The sequence below is a fragment of the Ictalurus punctatus genome, chromosome 11 (genome assembly GCF_001660625.3).
Source record: "Ictalurus punctatus breed USDA103 chromosome 11, Coco_2.0, whole genome shotgun sequence".
Classification (NCBI taxonomy): Eukaryota; Metazoa; Chordata; class Actinopteri; order Siluriformes; family Ictaluridae; genus Ictalurus; species Ictalurus punctatus.
In genome coordinates, this window is record NC_030426.2 from 10,411,199 (window position 1) to 10,437,439 (window position 26,241).

At 38.9% G+C, this 26,241-nt stretch overlaps 2 protein-coding genes across 4 annotated transcripts in view; both read left to right on the forward strand.

Moving 5' to 3' along the window:
- Positions 1–16,840, forward strand: part of erbb3a (erb-b2 receptor tyrosine kinase 3a) — a 27,303-nt gene extending 10,463 nt beyond the window's left edge. The window contains exons 5-29 of one of the 2 annotated variants that reach the window (XM_053683584.1): positions 1,921–2,046; positions 3,013–3,075; positions 3,260–3,378; positions 3,620–3,761; positions 4,346–4,459; positions 4,948–5,065; positions 5,165–5,238; positions 5,337–5,427; positions 6,061–6,078; positions 6,561–6,772; positions 7,150–7,282; positions 7,544–7,637; positions 7,892–8,049; positions 9,101–9,157; positions 9,272–9,413; positions 10,811–10,930; positions 11,044–11,142; positions 12,078–12,263; positions 12,994–13,231; positions 13,333–13,479; positions 14,043–14,140; positions 14,267–14,449; positions 14,624–14,683; positions 14,788–15,064; positions 15,198–16,840. In XM_053683584.1, coding sequence (XP_053539559.1) covers positions 1,921–2,046; positions 3,013–3,075; positions 3,260–3,378; positions 3,620–3,761; positions 4,346–4,459; positions 4,948–5,065; positions 5,165–5,238; positions 5,337–5,427; positions 6,061–6,078; positions 6,561–6,772; positions 7,150–7,282; positions 7,544–7,637; positions 7,892–8,049; positions 9,101–9,157; positions 9,272–9,413; positions 10,811–10,930; positions 11,044–11,142; positions 12,078–12,263; positions 12,994–13,231; positions 13,333–13,479; positions 14,043–14,140; positions 14,267–14,449; positions 14,624–14,683; positions 14,788–15,064; positions 15,198–15,991 — 3,863 coding nt within the window. In that variant the 3' untranslated portion in view covers positions 15,992–16,840. The remainder of the gene's footprint in view (positions 1–1,920; positions 2,047–3,012; positions 3,076–3,259; positions 3,379–3,619; positions 3,762–4,345; positions 4,460–4,947; positions 5,066–5,164; positions 5,239–5,336; positions 5,428–6,060; positions 6,079–6,560; positions 6,773–7,149; positions 7,283–7,543; positions 7,638–7,891; positions 8,050–9,100; positions 9,158–9,271; positions 9,414–10,810; positions 10,931–11,043; positions 11,143–12,077; positions 12,264–12,993; positions 13,232–13,332; positions 13,480–14,042; positions 14,141–14,266; positions 14,450–14,623; positions 14,684–14,787; positions 15,065–15,197) is intronic. The other variant, XM_053683585.1, reaches the window with a different exon arrangement.
- Positions 16,841–17,198: 358 nt separating this feature from the next.
- pa2g4a (proliferation-associated 2G4, a) lies at positions 17,199–25,130 on the forward strand. 2 transcript variants are annotated; one of them, XM_017480311.3, is made up of 13 exons: positions 17,199–17,392; positions 18,507–18,635; positions 20,221–20,326; positions 21,203–21,272; positions 21,365–21,457; positions 21,668–21,731; positions 22,381–22,459; positions 22,596–22,674; positions 23,303–23,436; positions 24,041–24,135; positions 24,258–24,385; positions 24,577–24,642; positions 24,772–25,130. In XM_017480311.3, the coding sequence occupies exons 1-13, from the start codon at positions 17,308–17,310 to the stop codon at positions 24,832–24,834; spliced, it is 1,191 nt and encodes a 396-aa protein (XP_017335800.1). In that variant the 5' UTR covers positions 17,199–17,307; the 3' UTR covers positions 24,835–25,130. The 2 variants fall into 2 exon arrangements, with proteins under 2 accessions (XP_017335800.1, XP_017335801.1); XM_017480312.3 differs by having other exon boundaries at positions 17,200–17,392; positions 24,577–24,630.
- The last annotated feature ends 1,111 nt before the right edge of the window (positions 25,131–26,241 follow it).

The window sequence follows — 26,241 nt, forward strand, 5'->3', positions numbered from 1 at the left end:
TCTTCGATTGTTCCAATTTTTTTTTTACATTTCTAAATCCAATAAACATTCAATAATATCCATCCATCCATCCATCCGTCCATCTTCTATACCGCTTAGGGTCACGGGGGAACCTGGAGCCTATCCCAGGGAGCATCGGGCACAAAGCGGGGTACACCCTGGACAGGGTGCCAATCCATCGCAATCGTACAATCACATACACATTCAGCACGGGGAGAACATGCAAACTCCGCACACACAGGGCCACAGTGGGAATCGAACCCCCAACCCTGGAGGTGTGAGGCGAATGTGCTAACCACTAAAATGAGGTCATTTACAGAAAAAAGTTCAAATATAGAGTTTTCAAAAACATGTGAAATGCACAGAAAGTAACCTGAGCTCGGGATCAAGTCAGGCACCCTGGAGCTGTGAGGTGGCAACACTTCACCACAATGCCACCCAAAAGAACACTGAGAGCAAAAGAAAAAGAGCAATAACACTTAATAATAAAGAAAGAGGAACAGATGTAGAGAAAGAAAAGGCAGAGTTTAATTTGAACAAAAGGCATAATAAATGCTGAGTGTGGATTAAATCTGGGGTATTCATAAAACGCTGAATGAACAAGTGCAAAAATATAACTATACAAAATGTATACAGACTCTCCTTTTGAAAATAGAGTAATAGAAATTTTCCAAGATTCATCTGGATGCCCCTGCATTGTTCTGGTTTGGACCCTGAATTCCTTCACATGCCACAAACACCTCTGAACCAAACCACATACTACAAGAAATTCCAGTTTTTCTGTTTACTCTGAAATCTGACCTATAATGTAATGTATAGCTCATTTTTAAGTTCTACAGTAGGTGTGTATTTACAGTGTGACTGTTAACTGTCACAGAGATAGTTTCAGGTACAAGCCCATACCTGCTCCACTCAGTCTACTGCCCCAAGGACGGCTTCTGTTAAATATGTGTGTGTGTTTGTGAATGTGAGTGCATAGCTGTACCTGGAGGTACCTGTATAGTGCATCCTGCTGATGTGTGTGTGTGTGTGTGTGTGTGTGTGTGTGTGTGTGTGTGTGTGTGTGTGACCTGATGAAGTAATGCACTGTGTTCATCACTTCATAATGATGAAATGGACAATAGAATAGATATTTTTTCTTCGCTCTGCATTGCACCAGCTTATCTAAAATGACATTTTGTCCTGCAAAGTGATCCTAGTTCATTTAGAGTAACTCTTGCCCTTTTTTTTTCATTTCATCTTTCAAGTCAACTTCATTACAATTGTATAATGCAGTGCAGACTTGCATAAGAAACTGCAATTGTAGTTTGTTTTTGTTTTTTTGTGTGTAAATTTTACAATTTGAGAATTGTTACATTTGATAGACATTGTTACACAGTGCTACCCATTGTTACAATTTTGTGACCAGGTTGAACTTACACAACTGGGTACAACGGGTAATTGATATTGTCGCTACCCAACACAAGATTGCACAACATTCCATTCCACGTTTACAGACTAAAATGTTGAGCTTTGTTTCCAGAGTGTAGGATTGTGCAGTGTCTAGATCGTATGTGATGTGTCTCCTGAGAAAACAATTGTCACCTGTTCTGTTTGATTGTTGTAGATACATGTGTGCTCTTTTACTGGTAGGATATCGCTTCATTGCTTTGGCTGATGTGAAGGATCAGGTTATTCTGAGCACTGATCTAATAGTTAGTTGACCTCCTCCCTGAATAATGACATCACTATCTGTGATTAAGCCAAACAAAGTCTGGTAGTCTCACAGCGAGCTTTATAATTGTCATACCTAGGGGTGCTGTCATAGATTATCAGGTTGTTTATTGTGCTAAAAACAGGAGCATACCCCTAGCAATTATAGTGTTTAATACGTGTAGATGTGCTGGATGTGTTTTTCACATTTCTGTCATGTGTGCGTAGAAATTTTGGAAGGGGGCGTACAGATCATCAAGAATGAGTTCCTGAGCTATGCACCACAGATCAACTGGCTGGATATTGTAAAGGACAGCGGAGCCGAGGTCATCATTCAGGACAACGGACCAGAGCGTAAGTGACATTTAAAGCTGCATACAGCACAATCACGTCATAGCAACATAAGAGCGCATTAACTGGTATCATTTCAATTATAAAATGACCTCCATGCCAATGAGAACATTACATACGTTTGCTGTATTGCTAATTTGGTTAGGAATGAACCATTTTTTGCCCGTAGGCACTCAGTTACCTATTACAGGGTCAGAAATAATTGCATCAGCACTGATTTGCATAGTGTTGTGTGACAGTCATTGTTTGCAACTTACTTTAGTCCAACATTTCTTCTACATCCTCACTTTTGAGATACATTTCCTAGCAAATAATGTCAAAATGGTATTTTCCTCAATTCAAATCAAACCTTAAAATTTCAGTACCACTTCATTGTGTAGATATGCACTCTTTATGTCACCCCACTTCAATATAAATAGGCCACTTCCTCCAAATACTAACTAAATACAGCTGACCAAATTTTATTATCAATAACAAATAAGAACCAGCAAGAGGTGTGGTCCTAATTGTAAATCAGCCATACAGTAAATGCTGTCCTAAAGGTTCACACATGTCAGTATGAACATGTTCCACACACATGAGCACACAGGAATGCAGTAAATTCATTCCTTGTACCTTCTGTCAGCGCGAAACCTAATTGTCTACCATTTTTAAAAAAATTTATAATAATAACTAAACTACTGACACACATTCACTATTTAAAGGGACTAAGAGGACCTGATTTGATATCACAGCAGGCTTCCTAGCTACACCACTCGATAATGTTTTCATTTATTAAGTTGAATCCTACTACTATCTGCATTTTGTTTTTTATATCTACTACTGCCTGTATAATGCTGTGATCGTATGTGCTTTTTTCTGCGTGTGCCATGAACAGTAAAATAGAGGTTAACATACAGTATCATATTCATATCCAGACATGGAATATTAATGACCGGTTCCTTTTGTTGATTCTGTTTTCCTGTTTAGTTCCATGTCATGAATCTTGTGACGGACAATGCTGGGGTCCAGGCAGAGACAGCTGTCAGACTTGTGAGTTTTAACTTCTCCACTTCCTCTCTCTTTCTCTTTCTCTCTCTCTCTCTCTCTCTCTCTCTCTCTCTCTCTCTCACACACGCACATACACAGAAGGCTTCTAGCTCTGTTCTGTCATCTCTCAGTATGTGTATCTGTCTCTCTGTATAACGCACATTTACATTCTCTTTATCTCTCTCAGTGACTAAACTGGTGTGTGCACCTCAATGTAATGGCCGCTGTTTTGGCCGAAGCCCCAGTGAATGTTGCCACATCGAGTGTGCAGGAGGCTGCACGGGGTCACAAGACACCGACTGCTTTGTAAGCTCAAACACACTCATGCACACACTCATCATGTTTATATCTATGGTATTGAAACAACACTTTGTAAACCTGTAGCTTATAAACAAGTGCTTTTTAAATCAATTATGTGAGATAACTGCACTGTTTTCACTGCCCCACACACCTCAGCTGGCTAATGAAGTGCTTGTAAAAGTACAAGGTTTATGAATAATTACTGAAAAATATTTCTTCATGTGTGTCTGTACGTGTACACGTGTAGGCCTGCAGGAATTTCAACGACACTGGCTCCTGCGTGCCTCAGTGTCCACAGGGTGTGATATACAATAAAATGACGTTTAAACTGGAGCCGAACCCAAATGAGAAATATCAGTACGGCTCAGTCTGTGTAGCCCAGTGCCCCCGTAAGTACTGTTACAATCCTCTTCACTTCACCTATGTAAAAGAAACCTTTTCATTGTCCAAATGTTTGTTTGATTATATATATATATATATATATATATATATATATATATATATATATATATATAGTCAAAGTACTCAGAGTTATCAGGGAGGATGATGTTTTTGCCACTGAAGTGCAATCACCAATTAATTACCATGATCAGTTGATAAATTTTTTAGTTAATAAAAAAGAAGTGTGCAAATTGATGGACAGGTACCTAAAACAAGAGCTAAATTAATCCATAATTTGATCATTTAAAAAGGAGATAGAATAAATAAATTCATTATGAAAAGTAGTTGATCAATTGATAAATAAAAAATGACAATAAACATATTTATCATATGATAAACATGTTTACATTTATTATTATTATTATTTTATTATTATTATTATTATTATTATTATTATTATTATTATTATTATAAGTAGTAGTAATTTTAGTCAGGGATCAGGGAAGGTGTAAAAACTATAGAACATAATGACCTAAAGGTAATGGTTTGATGACCTGAAGGTACCTATTCTGTCTTTCTCAATCTCATTTAGCTAACTTTGTGGTAGACGGATGTTCATGTGTTAGCAACTGCCCTTCGGATAAAACGGAGGTGGACAAGAAAGGAGTGAAAAGGTGTGAACCATGTGGTGGCCTCTGTCCAAAAGGTAGCATACAAAACACACACACACACACACACACACACACACACACACACACACACACACACACACACACACACGCATGCACGCACGCACGTACCCACACACAAACACCCACACACACTCACTCACTCACTCACTCACTCTCTCACACACACACACACACACACATGCATTCACATATACCCACACCCACCAACAGCAAACAGTGAACCTATTCACACCACAGAGACAGCTCAATGCAATCTCACAGGCTTTTTCAAGTTCATGACCTCGTATATAAGTTCATCTCCATTCAATTCAATGAGCTCTCTCTCTCTCTCTCTCTCTCTCTCTTTCTGTCTGTCTCGCTTGCTTGTTTGCTCTCAATCTCTCCCTCACTCTCGCTCGCTCTCAATCTCTCTTTCTCTCTCTCGCTCGCCTGTTAACTCTCAATCTCCCTCTCTCTCTCTCTTTCTCTCTCTCTCTTTCTCTCTCTCTCTCTCTTTCTATAGTGTGTGAAGGTACTGGCTCACCCACCAGGCAGACAGTGGACTCTCAGAACATAGACAGTTTCATAAACTGCACTAAAATTCAAGGCAGCCTTCATTTCCTCATCACAGGCATTAAAGGGTGAGTGGTGCCAAAGGTTGGCAGGCCAACTTCAGAAGACCACTGTCATGATTTTTAACTGCACAAACATAAATGATGATGATTGTCTATGATTTACAGTGATCCATATAACAACATCTCAGCTCTTGACCCCAAGAAGCTCAAAATCTTCAACACTGTTAGAGAAATCACAGGTTTGTCTGTTTCCGTGTGTCCATCTGTCTGATAATGCATGCATTTCTTGCACTGTTGCTAGTCTGCAACACATGACTATCATTTGTTCACTTGCCAGATTTTCTGAGCATTCTGTCATGGCCTGAAGAGATGGAAGATTTGTCAGTGTTCTCCAATCTAGCAACGATACAAGGCCGAAATACTTACAAGTAAGAGATGGCCTTCGTGTGTTGCACCACACCTGTGTTCTTGATCTGTGTGGGTACATATTAGCCCTGTATTTTTATATGGAAAACTATTTGGAAGCAACATTAACTGCCAAAATGGACCATAACAGTAAACATTTTTTCAAGTGATAATAGACAGTGATATATTTCTTACCATTGTTTTTGCATTTCATTGCTACCCGATTATCATAAAGGCTTGATTAGCAGAATCAGTTGTTTTAAAATAGGAGTTTGTAAAACATTAACCACTGACCAATGTAATGAACTGTTTTCAAGCAATGCTTTTCAAATATAGTACATTAATGTAAGTGTGTATCACTACAAGCAGGTTATTTTGTAAATTATATATATATATATATATATATATATATATATATATATATATATATATATATGTGTGTGTGTGTGTGTGTGTGTGTGTGTGTGCGTATAACACGACAGGATTGATTTTTCTTATAGTGTTGACTGATAGCAAAGGAGATACAGTATAATCTTTTAGAAATATTATCATTGTTTCATGTGTTTCACATCCTAAATGTCTACCCTGTCTACCTTTCTCCTTCTACTTCATCTCTCTCTACACCACTTTTAATTTGTCCCTTCTTCCCATGTCAGAGGAGTGAGGAAGACAAGGTAGGATTCATTGACCTGACTAACTTTCTTCACCTCCTGCCTGAACAAGCAGAAACCTTAGACTTGTGTGTGTTTCCATGGGTGACCAAATGACTGGATTATATTCTCTTTGTCACTATCTGGTTCCCGTTTCGATTACAATGCATGGTTTTCGCCGGGTTATTTCACTGCTTTCAGAGGCTTTGGATGCATGTTTGATTGTAGTGGACACATTTCAGTTTTTATCAACTTCAATACAAGTACCATTGGGAGTTTTAAATAAAATCCTGTTGTAAGGTAAATGGTACATTTCCATACTTGGGATGTGTCTTCTATATCTCACTGATGTGCTCATACTGCTTTCATGGTTGCTTCTTGGTGACGGTCCAAAGCCAGTGGGTGGTGGAAAAGCAAGGGGTCTTTATCTGTGATTTTGAATCATAAAGCCTAATACAGATAAAAGGCAATCTCCTGGGGAAAAAAACCGTTGTTTTTGTCACTAGGGGCTACTCTCTGCTGGTGATGAGACTACCTACACTGAAATCGTTGGGTCTGCGCTCTCTGAAGAAGATCAATTATGGTGGCATCTATATAGCACAGAATTCGCAGCTGTGCTACCACTATACCGTAAACTGGACGCGCCTGTTCGGCCAACGTCCCCAGCGCCAGCTGAAAGCCCTTGACATCAGAGATAACCAGCTTCAAGACGAGTGTAGTAAGTGTGTGTGCATGTATCTACTCTTGAATAGATCCAGCTAGACAACACATAAATATTGCTCTGCTGGGGCTCATTTTAACCTGCATTTTTCATGATGATACACCAAACACAAAGTCCCCAGAATGGCAAAAAATCTAACAATGAGCTGACAACCTTAGAGTTTCATTTAGATAAGGGAAAATCCACATCTGTTCTTTACCCGAATAATGTCTATAATATAATTGGTAAAAACTACTCACATACTGTGATGCATACTAGTCTCAAAGATGTGTTAAAAGTTATCAGACAGTAACAGTAGCACCTGTGTGTGTGTGTGTGTGTGTGTGTGTGTGTGTGTGTGTGTGTGTGTGTGTGTGTGTGTTGCTGATAAACAGTCAAGGAGGGCCGCGTGTGTGATCCACTATGTTCGTCTGATGGCTGTTGGGGTCCAGGGCCAGACCAGTGTCTCTCTTGTAAGAATTACAGCAGAAAAGGAACCTGTGTGCCACACTGCAACTTCTTAGAAGGGTTAGTCTTTTGTGTGTGTGTGTGTGTGTGTGTGTAGTTTGTTTGAACTGTCTTATTATGGGCTAAAGTTTAGTTTTTTTCTCAACATGCACACAAGAACCAAATTATAACCAGTTACTGAAGTTCAAGTTATAGTTTAATGTGGTTATAGCTATATGTAACCACAGTAAATCATTCGTCAGTGTCCAACCACATTTACTATCACAACAGTGCTTTGCTGGGCTGTGCAACATATGGAGACATATGCATTTCTAATGACAGGGCAAAGAGGGAGTTTGCCGGGCCAAATGGAGAGTGTATGCCATGTCACTCCGAGTGTGCGGTGCAGGAGAACAGACACACCTGCAGAGGACCGGTACTGTGACCTCTATACTGTTTTTTGACATACTCCTTGTTTTCTTGCATTTCTCACTTTTCTCCCATTCATGCAGCACTGTAAAACTGTAGAAATAAATATATAAATAAATAGACATTTTAATGGACTGTGACACAATTTGATTTGTAGGCGTTTCAAAGCATTCAATGTAATCTCTCTCTTTCTCTCTCTCTCTCTCTCTCTCTCTCTCTCTCTCTCTCTCTCTCTCTCTCTCTCTCTCTGTTGTACTCTAGGGGGCAGATCAGTGTGAAGTGTGTGCAAGTCTGCAAGATGGGCCACACTGTGTCTCTTCATGCCCACAAGGAGTTATGGGAGAAAAGCGGGTTGTCGTTTATAAATTCCACGACACCCAAAGAAAATGCCAGTCCTGTCATGCCAACTGCACTCGCGGGTGAGTTCATAGTGTGAATTATAGTGAGATGGGGTGGGGGGGGGGGGATAACCATCTACCACAGATACATATTTTTGTGTTTCCTCTTCACGTGACTGTTCTTTGCTGACGCTGACTTGATAGGTTTGTTGTCATGTAATTCCCCCTTAGCATGAACATGCTTCCATGTCTTTTGTTTTGTTTTGATTGTAGTCCTGTCTCTGCCCCTGCCATGTCACTGTTTTTTTGCCCTGTAGTGTACTGATGGTTTTGTATTAGTCTCTGATCAGTTTATCTATTTAAGCCCTTCTGTTTCTTTGTCTCTTTGTCTTCGAGCCGTGTTTTTACCATGATTCTGGTTTCCAATTCTGTGTTCCTGTTTCTTGTCATTTCTTGGTTTTTGATCTGTGTCTATGCCTTAATTACAAGTTTTTTTGTGGTAGTTAAGGCAACTAGAGTTTTGTCCCATGCATGGAATAATGCTGACATAGATATTTGGAATGCCCTATATAAAATCCACACTGATCTCACAAAATTGCATATCTGGACTTAGTCCACATGTTTGTTTATAGCGTTATATTTTTTGTTCATCAAAGTTAATGTCAAATTAAGAGTGTGAAACCCCCAGGGTTTACCCAGGGTACATAAAAAGCCAGTCGGTTTCCTGAGGGTTTGAGCTATCCATGAGCAATTAGGTGGGGACTAACTATGTCAGCATAAACAAAAATTAATCACATCTATGAAAGGAAATTATACAGATCTAGAGATTAATTTACAAATATCTTTGACCGAAGATTTAATTAAAGTGTTTTTAAACGTAACAATATATACACGTTATAACTAATCAAACAGGTTTTCTGTTCTTTTCTCAGTTCCTCATAACTTTTAGGTTGAAAACATTAGAGTACACTTCCTTTAGTACATGATACACAGATACCTTAACATTACATCCATGACATAATAATGACTTTAGAACATCTTATCTTTTCACCACAAAGAGTAACGGTTTAAAACTAAATAGGATAGGCTTACTTCAATTCAGCAGATTAATTTTTAATTCTTTGGGTTTCAGATGCTCTGGACCAAGTTTGAGAGACTGTGTGGAATCCCCCAAGAGAGCATCATCTGGGTGTGTGTCTCCCTCTGCTGGTCAAAAGCACCATTACATTATGTTTTTGTATTGTATATTCATTTAGCATTAATAATCTTTAACACTGGTGTGTGTGTGTTTGTGTGTACACAGGTTGCCAGTGATTGCCATTGTCTTGGGTGCTATAGCTTGTGTGCTGGTGGGATTCTTTGTGTTTGTGATGGCTGCTCTATATCGCCGCAGTCTGGCCATCCGACGCAAACGTGCCATGAGGAGATATCTCGAGAGTGGAGAGGTTTGTGCAGTGCCCTCCACTAATCTTGGCACCCTTAGTAAATATGATCAAAAGAGGCTGTGAAAATTGTCTTTATTGTTTAACCGTTTGATCTTTTGTTTAAAAAAATTTGCAAAAATACTCTGCTCTCATAGATATCGAACAATTGCTCAAGTGTCTTCAGTTTGCCAGACACTACTAGAACTTCGAGTGGGATCGGTTTCTATGGTCAGATGAAACCAAAATAGAGGTGGTTTTGGTACGCACAGAGAGGTAGCCATATGGAAAAGTCCTCATCCCCACAGTTAAATATGATGGTGGCTCTTTAATGTTTTGGGACTGTTTTCTGCCAGAGGACCTGGACATTTTTTAGGTTACATGGCATCATGGACTTCATCAAATATCAACATATATTAAATGAAAATCTGACTGCCTCTGCCAGAAAGCTTACAATGGGCCGTGGTTGGAGCTTCCAGCAGGACAATGATCCAAAACATACATCAAAATCAACACAAAAATGGTTTACTGACCACAAAATCAAGGTCCTGCCATGACCATCCCAGTCTCCTGACTTGAAACCCATAGAAAACCTGTGGGGGGAACTGAAAAGGAGAGTCCACCAGCGTGGACTTCAAAATTTGAAGGATCTGGAGAGATTCTGTATGGAGGAATGGTCTCAGATCCTTCGTCATGTGTTCTCCAACCTCATCAGGCATTATAGGAGAAGACTCAGAGCTGTTATCTTGGCAAATGGAGGTAGCACAAAGTATTGACTAAAAGGGTGCTAATAATTGTTGCACACCTATATTTAACCAAGAATTTTTTTTTGCGGAATACCCGTGTTTTGTTTGCAATTGTTTTATGAGAGCAGAGTATTTTTGTGAATTTTTCGAACAAAAGATCAAAAACCTAAGCAACAAAGACCATTTTTCATAGCCTTCTTTGCTAATATTTACAGAGGGTGCCAATATTAGTGGAGGGCACCGTATATGTTTTTTTTAACATTTATCTAAGAGATAAAATGTCAGTGGCAGACTTCACAGCATAACTAACTTTCTTAACCTGTGCTTACATCAAGAAAAACAGCATGACTGGTAAAACAACATTGTAGACACAAAAATGCTGAGTAATTTTTACACATTTCTAGGGATACTGTAAATCAGGCTGAAACCAAAAAATACCCAGAGAATTGAAAAAAACAACAACATAATAACAAAAACAACAACATATCTTTGATCTCAGCTGCTTCCACTGCCATTGGTTTGTTGTACTTTGGTTGTATGCTGAAATCCATTTGCTGTTTGCATCACACTGGCTGTTTTATGTAAACGTCATGTTGTATAGATCTTGTTGAGGAGAGTTTTGCAATTAAATACATAAGTACAATTATATGATCATCGTCTTTTTCATTTCTGTAGCGTTTTGAGCCATTGGATCCTGGGGAGAAAGGGACAAAAGTTCACACTCGCATTCTGAAACCGTCTGAAATCCGAAAGCTCAAACCTCTGGGTACAGGAGCGTTTGGTACTGTCCACAAGGTATATACACCAAAATAAAAGAGTCTGATACCCTTCAGTGTTTAATATAATACAGCTAATATTACACAGTCTTATTACTGTTTACTTCACAAATATTTCTCTCTCTTGCTCAGGGTGTGTGGATTCCAGAAGGAGACACAGTAAAGATTCCTGTGGCAATAAAGACTATTCAGGATTGCACTGGTCGACAGACTTTCCGGGAACTTACAGATGTAAGACACACACACACACACACACACACACACACACACACACACACACACACACACACAGTCCCCTCCAAAAGTACTGGAACCGCCAATTTTGATTGTTTTTGCTTTACACTGAAGACATTTGGATTTGAAATCAAAACATGATTATGAGACGATAGATCAGAATTTCATTTCCTGATATTTACACCTAGATGTGTTTTTAAAAATGGCACCTTTTGTTTAAACCTGCCAATTTTTCTAGTGATCAAAAATATTAGAACATGTGACTAACAGGCCCAGGTGTGCCCTGTTAAATTGATTGTTCAAATAGTTAAAGTCTTGTAATGTCTATTCTTGGTCTGCTCTGTGAAGCCTAAATTTATTGTTAAAAAGGATAAACCAACATGACCATAGAGACCACAGAGCTTTCTGTTGTAGAAAACAAACCTTTTTGATCAGAGCCATGGCACAAATAGCCAATACTACACTTTGGAATGTCATGAAAGTGGACATTTTTAGATTGGACAGTTAGTCAGTGGCTCATCGGCTTGATGCAGTTATTGTAAGCAAGGGATATGCAACCAAATATTTATTTATCATTAAATATATAATTTACTTTAATTCACTTTAAGACTATCTGGTCATATACTTTTGCTCACCTAAAAATTGGCTGGTCTGCCACCAAAGGTGCCATATTCTAAGTTGTTCAACACATCTAAATGTAAATATCAGGAAATGAAAGCTGAAGTTCTGATCAGTCAATTTGATCTGAAAGCCAAAGGTTTTCAGTGTATAGCAAAAGCAATACACTTTGTCTTGCCTTTCCAATACGTTCGCAGGGGACTTTGTATCCTGACATATCCTAACATAATCATTAAGCTACATACAGATATTGTACAGGCTCTTCAGATCCTTAGAAACCAGTCAGTCAAACAGCCATTCCTTGTGTCGCATAGCACATGTTGACGATGGGCAGTTTGGACCACCCCTACATTGTGCGGCTCTTAGGCATCTGTCCAGGTTCCTGTTTGGAGCTGGTCACTCAGTACATGCCGCAGGGTTCCTTACTGGAACATATCAGGCAGCGGAAGGACAATCTCAACCCACAGAGGCTGCTCAACTGGTGTGTACAGATCGCCAAGGTGAGCTGTCTGTGTGTTGGCATTTTTGTATGTGTATGTATATAATCTATGCAGTAAAGTATTATTTAATGAGTAAGGAATAAAACATGTGCTGCTATAGAAACTGACATTACATGAATTATTTTGCAATAACATCACAAAAAAGTTTTAGTACCTGTTATCTCTTATGTTATAGCAGTTGTAAACAGTCATTCCCAGCCTCCCTTTCTCTCTCTGGAACTTAATAAGACAAAAACATAAATAATAACCCACCTTGTCATGTTACAGAGAACCCAGAAAAACTCCTCTGATCTGAGGACTCTTTTGTGGCAGAGCATTAGAAAGCTCGGACAGTGCAGACCCCTTTCGTAAAAGTTAAATAAATGTCTCCTCACAGAAAGCTTCACCATATCAATGATTGTGCATTTTTTGTTTGGTAAATAACATGTTTTTAATTTTTATTATTATAGTTACAGTAGATTAATAACAATAAACCTGTGGGTTAAATTACAGCCAGCACTATTGCTGGGCTGTTCAGAAAATTATTCAACACCTTCTGACCAATCAGATTTGAAAAGTTAACAAGGTTGTGGTATAATAATATTAATAAATACTCCATACATTAAGATATTTTAATAATAAATAAATATATTCCACAATGTAAGTATATGTGAACGTATACTTTTTTGTGTCAAAATAGACTTAACTGACTGTTCTGTGTTTCTTCCTCTGCACCTCTTTGTACTCTCAGGGTATGTATTATCTTGAAGAGCAGAGGATTGTGCATAGGAACCTAGCTGCCCGGAACATCCTTCTCAAAAGTGACTTCATGGTCCAAATTGCCGACTATGGCATTGCTGACCTGTTTTACCCAGACAACAAGAAATGTTTCTACGAATTGAAGGTTAACCAGACACCAATCAAGTGGATGGCCCTTGAGAGTATTTTGTTCCGCAAATATACGCATCAGAGTGATGTGTGGAGCTATGGTGAGTGCGTGTGTGTGTGTGTCAGTTCCAGAGAGACATTCAGAAAGCAAGATTGATGTGTTTTTTATGCGACATTTATTGGCATCATCCCTTTTGTGTAGGTGTAACTGTCTGGGAGATGATGTCATATGGGGCAGAGCCTTACGCTGCGATGAAACCACGGGAAGTGCCAGATTTGCTGCAGAAGGGAGAGCGTCTGTCTCAACCTCAGATCTGCACGATTGAGGTCTATATGGTTATGGTCAAATGTAAGTCCCCTCAATCTCTTCACGTCTGGGACTATAAAAGAGTTGAGTACTTAAAGTGATAGTTTGCCCTAATACATAAAACATTACACACAGTAACAAGACCCAAACATATAGACAGATATGATTTCCTTGACCAGGTTTCTTCTTGTCTCACTTGTCATGTTACAGATGTAGCAACATTACTACCTAGACTCCCAAGAGAGCGTCTAGATTTTTAAAAATGTATACCATGAGGCCATATAAACATGAACTAGAAAACTAGTGCATAACAAACAAGAAACCTAGATATGAAATAGATGATTTAACGTTTAATACAATTAGTGCATAAAATAATTTTATTATTGGGCTAACATCTTTAAAAACTTTTTTTAATATAATGCCAATATGATATGCCAAGATATACCAAGATAATGCCATATTTTAGAATGTATATAATGTATATATGTAATAAATATCACCATTATTTACAGAACGTATTTGTCTGGAGCTTTAGCTACTGACTCTAGTGTTGATTTATAATGAAACATCACCATAAAACCTAACATATTTGATTCTCCTGGCAGGCTGGATGATTGACGAGAATGTTCGGCCAAGTTTCAAAGAGTTAGCCAGTGAGTTCAGCCGGATGGCTCGAGACCCACCCCGGTACCTTGTCATCAAAGTAAGGAATCAAAATAATCTAACAGAACAAATGAACGATCTCATACGATAGACATTTATATGTTTACATATATGTAACTATAGCAATTATAACAGGCTTATTACATTTTAAATTCCAATTTTATAGGGGGAGTGCACTGCTCCTGACCTTGCCTCTGGTGAGTCACATCATCCTGGCACTCAAGTAGACATTCTGGGTGTGGGGCTGGAGGACCAAGAGGATGAGGCACTGGAAGATGGCATGACCACACCTCCTGTGTACCTCACACCATCGAGAAGTCTCTCTAGATTGCGTGTGGATACCAACAGGGTGAGAAACCCACTTGCTAAAATATATTTTTTTAAAAACTAAATCAAACCGCCAGCAAGTTGGAAAAATTAACAGACATAATGGTTTAATTACATGTGAGTTAGTGTGACCTAAATCAGTTTGCTTGTGTTCTTTAACATTTCCTAGTATTACCACGTTTTTTATTTTACACAGGCCAGTTTCACTCCTGCTGGTTACCTCCCAATGACCCCTAGTGTAGAGGGCTCTATGCAGGTATGTCTCAATGTGGAATAGTGTCTCCTATGAACGAAACAAATGCTTTCTTTGCATGCTGTAGTCATGTTATATGACACACAATGTTTCTGGTTTTGCTGTAGACGGTGTGGCCACCGCGTTCACGCCTCAACTCTACACGCACTATTTCCGGGAGTTCAGAGGGGCATGGCACCCTGGTAGAACTGGAGATGAATGAAGACGCACTGTTGGCTGGCAGCCTAAGAGCTGTCCAACGTCGGGAGGACAGTGCCTACATTTCTCAGAGGGACAGCCTATCAGGCCCTCCGGACACACCCATTCCTGACACACCGTCTCCGTGCACTGAGGGAAAAGAAGACCAAAATGAATATGTATTGCCAGGTGACAGTTCAGATAGAGGTGAGTGAGAATAATTGTGTGTTGCATTTGTGCTTCTGTGCTTCACCATTCATTCTAATGATCTGGTAACCACAGTCAGGCGTACAGTCATAATAATAATGTCTAACAACATCTTCCATCCTTTTCTCTTTAGACACACTGTGTTCTGTACCTTCCCGTGTGACATTGTCTAATGGGAGGTTATCTATGGGTCATTCACGTGAACTTTTAGAGGAGCATGACAGTGGTGAGGAAGCATATGAATACATGAACAATCAAAACCTCCCCCTCAGACACACCACAGGCCAGTTCCAAAACTGCTGTCAGCTAACAAACCGCAATTTCAGCATACACAAACCTCCAAGTGCCAATCATAGGTTATCTATGGAAGGCACAGAAAGCAGTGGAGGCCTCTCTCAGTCCTCCTTGGATGAAAGAAGTTGTAGCAATGCCGAGCTTCCATCGAGTGAAGCTGAATATGCAGAGGCTGACCTAGACCAGGATCTTCAATATGAATATATGGACATTCGTAGTGGCCCAGGGGTCACGGCACCAAACACTCACCCCAGAATGGACCTCCTAAGACAAGGAGGCCATATTTCTTCCAAGAAATCTCTTGAGAAAGACGAGTGCGAAGAGGAAGAGTATCAGTATACAAACCACCAGCCAAGGTTGAGCCGCTCGCTCATGGTTCATGGCATGATAGAAGCAGAGGTGTGTGAATATGAAGAAATGGACTCTCGGGTTGCAGGGGGAAACTCTGGAGCTGAATACCAGAACCTCCAGGAAGCAGGAGAAGAAGATGAGACACAGGGGCAGCCCCGTCATGGAGTCAGGCCATACGTTAAAGGAAGGGGAAAGGGCAAGGACGGGGCAGACAGATGTTTCGACAATCCTGACTACTGGCACAGCAGGTTGTTTTCTAAAGCAAATGCAGTGCGTACATAAGATGGGAGAGAGTTAATGAAATGATAAAGAATACAATAGTGAAATTAGGATGGAACCCGAGTATAAAGGTTTAGTAAATATAGAATAAAGAAAGAAAAGAAAAAACTATCAGCAATACATATGACAATAGTAGCAACACATACCTATACTTTTGAATTCATTAAAAAAAATTTTTTGTTAAAACATAGCAAAGAACTGCGATACTAGTTAATGAATTTTTACAGCCAGTACACTGATCATTGTGTACAAACATATGAACCTCAGTCACTACTAAACAGCCACTCGGCCTCAGGATGCAAACCAGTCTTTATTTTTAACTTCCAGTGATGAACACAGGTATTGATTCTGTGCAATTGGTTTTGTTTTTTTAATGAATCAGTAAGTTTGTTACAGGTGTTTATTCAGTCTTTTCCAAGTTCAAAATGGCAGCTTGCATTGCATCACATGACAAAATTAACAATGAGTCAGGGATGAATGCTTTTTAATACTAATTTTGTACCTTATGTAAATACAAAAGAACATGATGTATACCTATGTAGTATCGTCATACCATTATGTAGCGGTTTGACATATCAACAGTATGTCAAGCACTTAAAGATTTTGGTATTTTGTACATATTGTAACTGAAATGTTCAGTTGAAAAGCTTTACTGTTTTGTATGGCTCACCAGAACCAGGTATTGTTTTTCTTTTGTTTCTGTAATTGTGTTTTTTTTTTTTTTTTTTTTTTTAAGTGCTTTTTTATTACACTATAGTTTGTGGTGGTGTCATTTTATACATACAGTGTGTCAGAAATCTGTTTGTACTTCATATATAAATATAGAAATAAATATTATATTGTTATAAGTTGCATTTATTTATAACATTGTGACATTTTATATTAGTTATTTATTGTTACTATAAACTTTATTAATACACATACACATATATATATATATATATATATATATATATATATATATATATATATATATATATATATATATATATATACATACACACACACACACACACACATATATATATATATATATATATATATATATATATATATATATAACAAAATATAGTATACAAAAATATAAACTTAAACTGAATGAAAATCTAAATTAGTCGACTTCATTAAAACCGGACATGTCCGCTACCAGTATTTTGGAAGAAGGTTGGGCTGTGTCATTAGGTGACGTTTAGTGTAATGGGCGTGGTCTGGGCGGGGCTAACAGACCGAAGCGCGGTGGCGGTGAGCTGCGCGGTGCTTTGGCTGATCTTGCTGCTCCACTCATCGGATTGGGATTCGCTGCGATATCCGCTGTAAAGATGTCCGACGACGAACAGCAAGAGCAGACCATCGCCGAAGACTTGGTTGTGACCAAGTATAAGATGGGCGGTGACATTGCTAACCGTAAGTTGTTTAGAGGAGGCTGGAGATGAGCTTGTGTGTGTCCTGCTGCTGGTTAAGCTGAACGTGACGGCCTGCGTGTACAGCAGCTCAGCCATGTGCCGAGCAGGAACACGCAGCTCAGCTTCACCGGAAATGAAGACTGATCAATGGCGATGCAGACATTACCCGTGTGGTGTGTTTTTGTATATATTTGCAACTTTTGTTTGTTTTTTTTCTTCTTCCTGGGAGCAGGGCAGATCTATATAATGAATTCTCAGCTCTCCTCCACCAGTCACAGATAGCTAAAACGATAATTTAGCCTAACATTAACACGTCCCATGCACTGCTTATGACTCTTACAGTAGACATTTGGGCTGCTAGCCTGGATGGACGTACGCAAAATGTTCATTTACAACATTTAGTTATCCAACATTAACCACTACCACCACCGCGGACAGTTAGCACGACCGTACTCGCGACTTTGCTAACGTTACATGACTAGCTAACTGAAGGCACGCGTTTTTATTCCCGTACTCACATTCAGAAAGATCCCGCCTCCTGCGCTGTGATTGGCTGCGAGTTCTTACACACTGGCTGCTGATTGGCGCTCAGTGATACGAGTAAGAGTACTGATCTCTACGCTGGAGACGTTATTTATCCGAGTTCCTGTTGTTAAAATAACACGAATAACTTACTAACTTAAGTTGCAAAGAAGTGGATTACCTGTTAAAATAAGCTGCTTTTTAAAAAGTCTAATAAGTATATGCTTACTAACTAACTCGTCAGTGAGTCTCCGAACTGAACAGAGCTTGTAACGTTTCTGTGGGAAGCAGCAGGTGTCTGTGACCCGGATATTATAATTCAGACAACTGACCTCCGTCTCTTCAGAGTTAGACTGCCATGTGTACTGCAATTACTACAGCTGCCCCTTTCAAAATATTACAGCGTTCAACTTTATCACCTTAAACGCTGCATAGTTTCCTCATTTCTATCAGCTGTAGCAGATGGTTGTTACAGTGCGCTGCCTCTCGGTATAATCACCTGCCATGTTGACTGGCCTCATCTCCTCTTCTCCATATTTCCATATATTTTTACTCTTCATTCTTCTCTCTCTTTTTTTGTCCCACATTTAAAGAGGCACTGCGTGTGGTCATCGAGTCGGCGAAGCCCGGCGTGTCTGTCCTCAGTCTGTGTGAGAAAGGAGATGCTTATATTATGGCAGAGACCGGGAAAGTCTTCAAGAAGGAGAAGGACATGAAGAAAGGTAAGAGGGAGAAAGTGGATTTATTATTACTTGTGTATGACACCAGGCACGAGTGGGATAGTGGATCGAATTGATCTTTTGGGCAGAGTTTTCATTTAGCATTTCATGCATATGCACAGGGGTGGACAAATCATACATTTATTAGCAAGTAAAAGTTGCAAGGTGCTGCCCTGGTCTCGTGATTTGACTGCACAGACACCTAACTGCTTATGGTAAGAAGTGGTAGCTTTCTAATATAATATAATAATTATAATATAATAAAGTATTGAGAGCTAGTTTGATAGTTAAGTGAGTTAATCAGTCCGTACAGGATTTCATGAGGTTTTTTTTAAATAGTTTTTTTTGTGTGTGTGTGATTGTTGTGGATAAAAATGCTTGATTTTGCTGCAGCTTTTTTTTTTTTTTTTTTTTTTTTTACTTTTCCAAAAATAAAAAACTGCGGTGCAGTTTGCCAAGGTTATTTTTGTGCTTTTTTTTTGCGGAAAACTGCTTGAATTGGCAAAATCGCAATTCCTCCAAATTGTCTTGCCACGGTCTTTCGCAGTGATGTTTGTTTTTAAATGAGACATATTAGCTGTACTCATGTTTGACGCATGTGAATCAAAGAGGACTTTGGCTGAATGTGCTTCATAATGATGTCACATGATGCGTCTTGGCCCAAATCTGTGGTAATTTTTGAAAAATTGCAAGCTCCTGTGAATATTTCAAACATTGCAATATTTTTGCTCGATTTTGCATTCGTTTCTGTGAGCGCAAAATCCTGGAGGGACTGATTTAATACAGACTAAGGGAAACAAACGACTATTTTATCCCCTCCTAACAAAGTTTTAATTAGTTGTCATGTTTGTACACTAAACAAAAAGTCAGCAGGTGAATGTTTCGGATCTTACCTGTAGCGTTCAACGCTTTTATTCAGAGACTTGTTTAACACACACACACACACACATATATATATATATATATATATATATATATATATATATATATATATATATATATATATATATATATATATATATATTTTTTTTTTTTTTTTTTTTTTTTTTTTTTTTTTATTTAGAGTACCATTTACCAGATTTTACCAGTTTCATTTTAAATTTAATTTAATTTTGCAGTTTAAGTGTCTTATTTAATATTGTAAATATTTATTGATGAACCTTTTGTTTGCCTTGTGAATAGCCTGGTTGCTGACATGGCATTAAAACAAAATAAATAAATAAAGCTGTAATGTTCTCGCCTTTCACCAACTCTAAAATATATTTGTGTCTGGCTCACATCTTTATTTTGTCTTCATATGCTTAACTGTATGGTGACTTGTTATTTATAGCAGTAGACTTGTATGCACTGGAATTTTTCCCCCTCATACCCACATGTACACGCTAATTAGTCAAAATTGTTCTATCAATGCCAGATTGTCCTGGGTGCCTGGGCTACTGATTTATCCACCCCTCATATGGTCAGCAGGTGGCTATTAGGGATGCACCAATGCTATTAATCCTTTTAGGAACTGATTTGTCTTTGCAAACTTCATTTGCTAAATTAAGAGAAGGATTTGTTTTGAGGACTGGTGGTTGTTTTCTTGCAGGCATTGCGTTCCCCACCAGCGTGTCAGTCAATAACTGTGTATGCCACTTCTCTCCCTTGAAGAGCGACCCTGACTACACGCTTAAAGACGGAGACTTGGTCAAAATGTAGGCAACTCCCCCTCTGACAAGTTGCAAGCTTGTGTCTAGTCATCTTCCTTCCCTGCCCCCCCTTCTCCCTCCCCAACCTCTGCACTATTTTGTCTTGTATGCAGTCTCTCCCACTGTTTTAGTCTCAGTGATGACATAATTTTGCCTCCTCTGATTTGTCTTGTCCTCCTTGCTGATCCCCCGCTGTTGTCCGTCACCTTTTCCTCCCATTTGTATAAATTGTGAAACAGTTGTCTGTGAATTATGTGTAAGATGAAGTTTTGTTGTTGTAAGTGTTGGAATGAATTAGTTCGAGTTTCAATCTGCTCATCATCCATGATCTTAATTCTAACACGGTGGTATTCAGATTTTTCTTCGGGAGAACACCCACACCCCATGTAATATCATACCCCATGTAACCCCATTAGATGAGCACATAAAACATGAATTTGGCATAAATTACACAAAGGTCTGGAATATAACTGTCATGCAGGTGAACTACTTTGTATAGCCAAATGTGTGTGGTTTGCAGGTATATCAGTGCATGTGCCTATTTTATATATTTAAAGGCATCCATAAGTAATATTTTGAGAAATCGGTTTTGAAAGCTTATGTAAAAAGCTATTCTGCTTTCTCCTTCCAGCAGTTCCCCTGCAGCACAGTTTGAATACCACTGTTCTAATGGGATGGAGACTTTTGTTTGGTTTAAAGGGCGTGTTTTAACCTGTTGATTATCAGATGACAGAACATTGGTGGTTTGGGTAACCTCAGTCCTGCATGCTGTCTTTTTTTCCCCCCTCCTTCTTTTTTTTTATTATTTAAAATTTTATTATTATTATTATTATTATTATTATCTCTGGCTCTTTTTTTTCCTTCCCTGTCCTCTGTGTACAGTGACCTGGGAGTACATGTCGATGGCTTTATCTCCAATGTGGCGCATAGCTTTGTTGTTGGGGCCAGTAAGGTGTGTATAAAATGGTTATTATTATTATTGTACATGTTCTTATTAATGTTCTCATGTGTGAATTTCTTCCTCTCTGCTTTAAATGGTTCCAGGAAGCACCTGTGACCGGTAGGAAAGCTGATGTCATCAAAGCTGCCTACTTGTGTGCAGAAGCAGCACTGCGTCTTGTAAAACCTGGTAACCAAGTGAGTGCAAGTGCTTTACAGGCCAGTTAGACCAGCCAGTCATTCATATTTCGAAGGACTACCAGTGCTGAAAGTGTATACTGAATAAAGACAACTGGCGTGAATAAGGTACAGGGTTGGAAATAAGTCTCGTCTGTATACAGAGGATGTAGTCGCATTTATATAGCTCTTTCTGTTTCTCTCTGTCCTCTCACCACCACCTCCCCAAAGAACACGCAGGTGACTGAGGTGTGGAACAAGATCTCTCACGCTTTCAAATGCAATCCAATCGAAGGTGAGCATGTTTGTAGAATCACCGTATCCTGCGAATCATACGTTGGAGGCGCTCGTCTTTGGCAGATTCTTACGTTACGCTCACACATACAGCGATTGTTATCGCTGCAAGTCGCCAGGCGCTGTACTATGAAGACGCCAGTAGGCTTTCCTACTACTGGTTGCCATAGTAACATAGGTGGTGCAAACAGCATTCTACTTTTGATAGCAAATCCATTTTCTTGCTGTTAAAATGAAACATCTTGGAGGGAGAGTGTTTGTATATAAAATTCATAGGTGTATATTTGCATCATATCATACGAGATGAAGGAGAAGCATTCTGTTCTCTTTGCCATTATGGCAATCTATCTGCGGCGAAAGCCGAACGTGTCGGGCTCAGATCCTCGCTCCTTCTGCGAGGAATGTTCCCCGGTCGCTTTGTCGCTACGAGTCGCTGTATGTGTGAACGTAGCTTCAGTTTGCCAGCGAGACTGGATACCCAACCACATTTAGACCTGCATCTAAATATAACACATGGCTGTTTTATAAACCAGTGAATCCTTATAGCTTGCTTATGTAATGCTTATTCAAGGCTATAAATCCCAGGAGTGATCTGGGTATATAGTTATGTTGCCTGATGTTTCTTACTGTCCTCTGGTGCCTCTTTGTAGGTATGCTGTCCCACCAGTTAAAGCAACACATTATTGATGGGGAGAAGACGATCATCCAAAACCCTACAGACCAGCAGAAGTAAGTTACACACACATACCTGTTCTGGATGGCTTCAGCTATCACAGTGCTGCAAACACTTAATTGTTCATTCCAATTTATTTGAAAAGTGGAAATAAGACTGCGTGACAAAGAATGTGTGTGTTTTTCCATAAAGGAAGGACCATGAGAAAGTGGACTTTGAGGTCCATGAGGTGTATGCTGTAGATGTACTGATCAGTACAGGGGAAGGGAAGGTAATAATGTTTTTGGTGTAATTCATCACATAATGCACTAATAAACTTTAATTAATGTGCTATTAAACTATAAAATTAAAACTATTAATTAATTTTATAGATGGGTAAGGAAATGGGGGGAGTTTACATGTTCCTCCCCGAATTTCGTGGGGTTTCCTCTGGGTACTCCGGTTTCCTCTCCCAGTCCAAAGACATGAGTCGTAGGCTGATTTGGTATTTCCAAATTGTCCTTAGTGTGTAAATGCGTGTGATTGTGCCCTGCTGTGGGTTGGCGTTCTGTCCAGGGTGTGTTGCCCCCCCGATTCCCCTGTAAGAGGTTCCAGACTCCTCGTGACCCAGTGTAGGATAGATGGATGAACAAGGAAATGCTGCTACTGATAAACTTGGGTTGCAGTCACCATCTGTTTGTACCTTCAGCACCCAGGAGCTGATAGCATGATGTTTCACCTCTTACGTGCTGATATCCTTAACAGATAGCATATTTTGGCCCTGAGTTAAATCAGTCTGTGAATTTATTATTCACGGAACGAGTAAATTTGCTTGCCTCTCTGTAGATAGCCAAAACAGAGCTTTTGGGGTTGAGTAATTATGAAGCATCTAACAATCTATCTCCTTTTTTTTCTCTCAGACAAGAGACGGAGGACAGAGGACCACCATCTACAAGCGGGACCCCAGTAAACAATATGGCCTGAAAATGAAGACCTCTAGAATATTCTTCAGTGAGGTGGAGAGACGTTTTGATGCCATGCCCTTTACTCTCAGGTACCAAGTACCACTCAGCCAGCTGAAGGACTCTGTGATAAACACTGATTGATTTGTTGACTTCAAAGATAATTTGATTAGAGCATTACAAGTTTGATAAAATCCACTCACTAGCCACTTTAATAGGAACGCCTGTACATTTGTGCCATTAGCGAATCATCTGGTAGTAGCACAATGCACAAAATCATGCAGATGCAGGTCAAGTGCTTCAGTTAATGTTTACATCAAACACCACAGAATGGAGAAAATGTTATCTCGTTCACCGTGGCATGGTGGTTGGTGCCAGATTGGCTGGTTTGAGTATTTCAGAAACTGCTGATCTTAGAGTTTACACAGAATGGCTTAGACAGAATCTGAGACTACACTGGGCCCTGATTCACCAGGTTTCAGTATAGCCAGTAAAAAATAATAATAATAATTTATATGGAGTGTATTTATTTTTTCACATGACTGTAAATTTTTAATATTGTATAAATATGTAGAATTTAAATATATACCTAAATCATTCTTTAGTGCTCTGTGAGACATGGCTAAAAGTATTACACATGGTAAAGGTAGATGCAGAGATTACAAGTATCCATCCTTCCTTCCTTCCTTCCTGCAGGGCATTTGAAGATGAGGGGAAGGCCCGTTTGGGAGTGGTCGAGTGTGCCAAACATGAGCTACTGCAGCCCTTCAGCGTACTCAGTGAAAAAGAGGGTGAGGGCCTATGCTGTGTGATTCACTCTCCTTCTTTTTATGTTTTTATTTCTCTCTCTCTAATTGCCATAATAAAATCAACTGAAAACAGAATCTGTCTTCTTTCATCTGTTTCTCTCTAGGAGAGTTTGTGGCCCAGTTTAAGTTCACAGTATTACTGATGGCCAATGGGCCTTTGAGAATCACCAGCGGACCATTCGAACCTGAACTCTACAAATCTGAGTATGACGTTCAGGATCCTGAGCTGAAGGTATCGAACATTCACAGATGGCTGTAAAATCAAAGCTCTCATGTACAACTTGGTGAAATGTTCTACCATTGAAAATCTCTTGAATTATTTTTTTTTTCAGTTTCCAAACTGCAAATAAAGAATTGCTGTTGCTATGATTGCTGTTTTTCATTTAGTTTATTTCACATTCTCTTCCTGATTTTATTTTACAGTCTCTGATACAGAGCTCTGCAAGTCGTAAAGCACAGAAGAAGAAGAAAAAGAAGGTGAGGCCTTTAGTAAGTGATTGACATATTATAACTGCTTTATGTGATGCCACTTAAGGCAAGTTATAACTTTCCAATCAGACTTTGGAATTGCTTTCCTTTCCCTTTATTCTGTTCTGTATCTTTTCTTTTTGCCCATAGGCTTCCAAGAATGCAGAAAATGCTACAGGGCAGCAAGCAGAGAATGAAGTTGCAGCTGAATAGTTACGCTACACTCCAAACAACAATACATATTCTGACAAATTTCTAGCTCCTAAAAATGTAAAACCTAAATTTTCAATTAAACCGTTGTCAATTGAAACCTGTGACAAAAAGCCATCCATAGTAGGTGTGATTTGGAAATAGACAAAATTGAAATTGGTCTGACAGACAATGACTTTGTACTGATTTGTACTGATCTATTGTCACTTATCTTTTTGAAGCACTAGGTTTACACTGAACTGAAACATGACACCTTTTGGAAATGAAATTGATTAAACAAAGCAGTTCTTTTTGTAGTATTAAGGTGTCCGCTGTGTTGGTCTTCTTAATCTAATAAAAATTGTTTGGCCTAGTAGCTGAATTGAAACTGTGCTAGGTTAATATGGAAAGATGACTGTTTCAGCAGTTTAAGCAATTTGGAACATTTCCAAATCCTTGTCATTCCTCAGGGTTGAAATGTGATTTCTAAGCAAAGCCTCTCACTTTTAAGGACTAGCCGCTCTATAAATTGGATCTAGAACCCTTCCATGGAGAATTTAAATGTTTTTTGGGTGCACAGGGTTATTATACACTCACACTTATTTTGAAATGGGGACATTTTTGGAACTATGGTACACTTATTAGTAACTGCCATCCCTATTTCCCCCCTAGTCTAACAATGAGGGATTTAAACCAGAAGAAAGATTTGTCTCATTAAACTGTATTTTCCTCATCACTCTTTGCCCTCACCTTACAAGAAACATTCTTGTCTCTCTCTCATTTAAAGCTTCTATTGAATCATGAAGTGAGTCCCAGTTAATTTTTGAAACAGTACATGCATTCTTTTAAGTATATCCAGTAAGATCGACATGTCCAAATTGCTGCTAAACTACTTTCATAGGCCCCATTTTGCATGCATTTATACCAGACCATAAATAAAGCCTATTGGTTAAAAGTGTAGGAAGTTTATTGAGGCTGACGTTTTGGTGAAAAGCATGCAAATGTGGTCCACAAATAGAGCAGTGAAGAGACTCTAAATATTGATCTGCCTCAATTAACATAATCATGTGAAATTGTACTATTATATTTCTCAAAGACAGTGTGTTGCCCAGTCTTAAATGCAACCTCATATATTCAATACATAATTTATATATATATATATATATATATATATATATATATATATATATATATATATATATAAAATATAATATAAAAAAACAGATCCTCTATTCAAAGCCATTGCTGGTTGATCTGAGTCACTGTGCTGCAGCATTCAGATTACTTCAAAAAGTGCATTGGTGAAGTAGCTGTGCTGTGGTTCAGGATCTGAAAGATTGATGTATGACTGGGCAGAATAGGTTGAATGGTGTGATGTGTCTGTGTTGAGCTTCTCTTTAGTTCCACTCCCAGACCTTACTCTTCACAGTG

Coding starts and splice junctions, on each gene's coding strand:
- pa2g4a (XM_017480311.3), top strand. CDS start 17,308: ATGTCCGACGACGAACAGCAAGAGCAGACCATCGCCGAAGACTTGGTT. Junction 18,636..20,220: donor GGAGAAGGACATGAAGAAAG/GTAAGAGGGAGA, acceptor GTTTTCTTGCAG/GCATTGCGTTCCCCACCAGC. Junction 24,136..24,257: donor CGTACTCAGTGAAAAAGAGG/GTGAGGGCCTAT, acceptor GTTTCTCTCTAG/GAGAGTTTGTGGCCCAGTTT.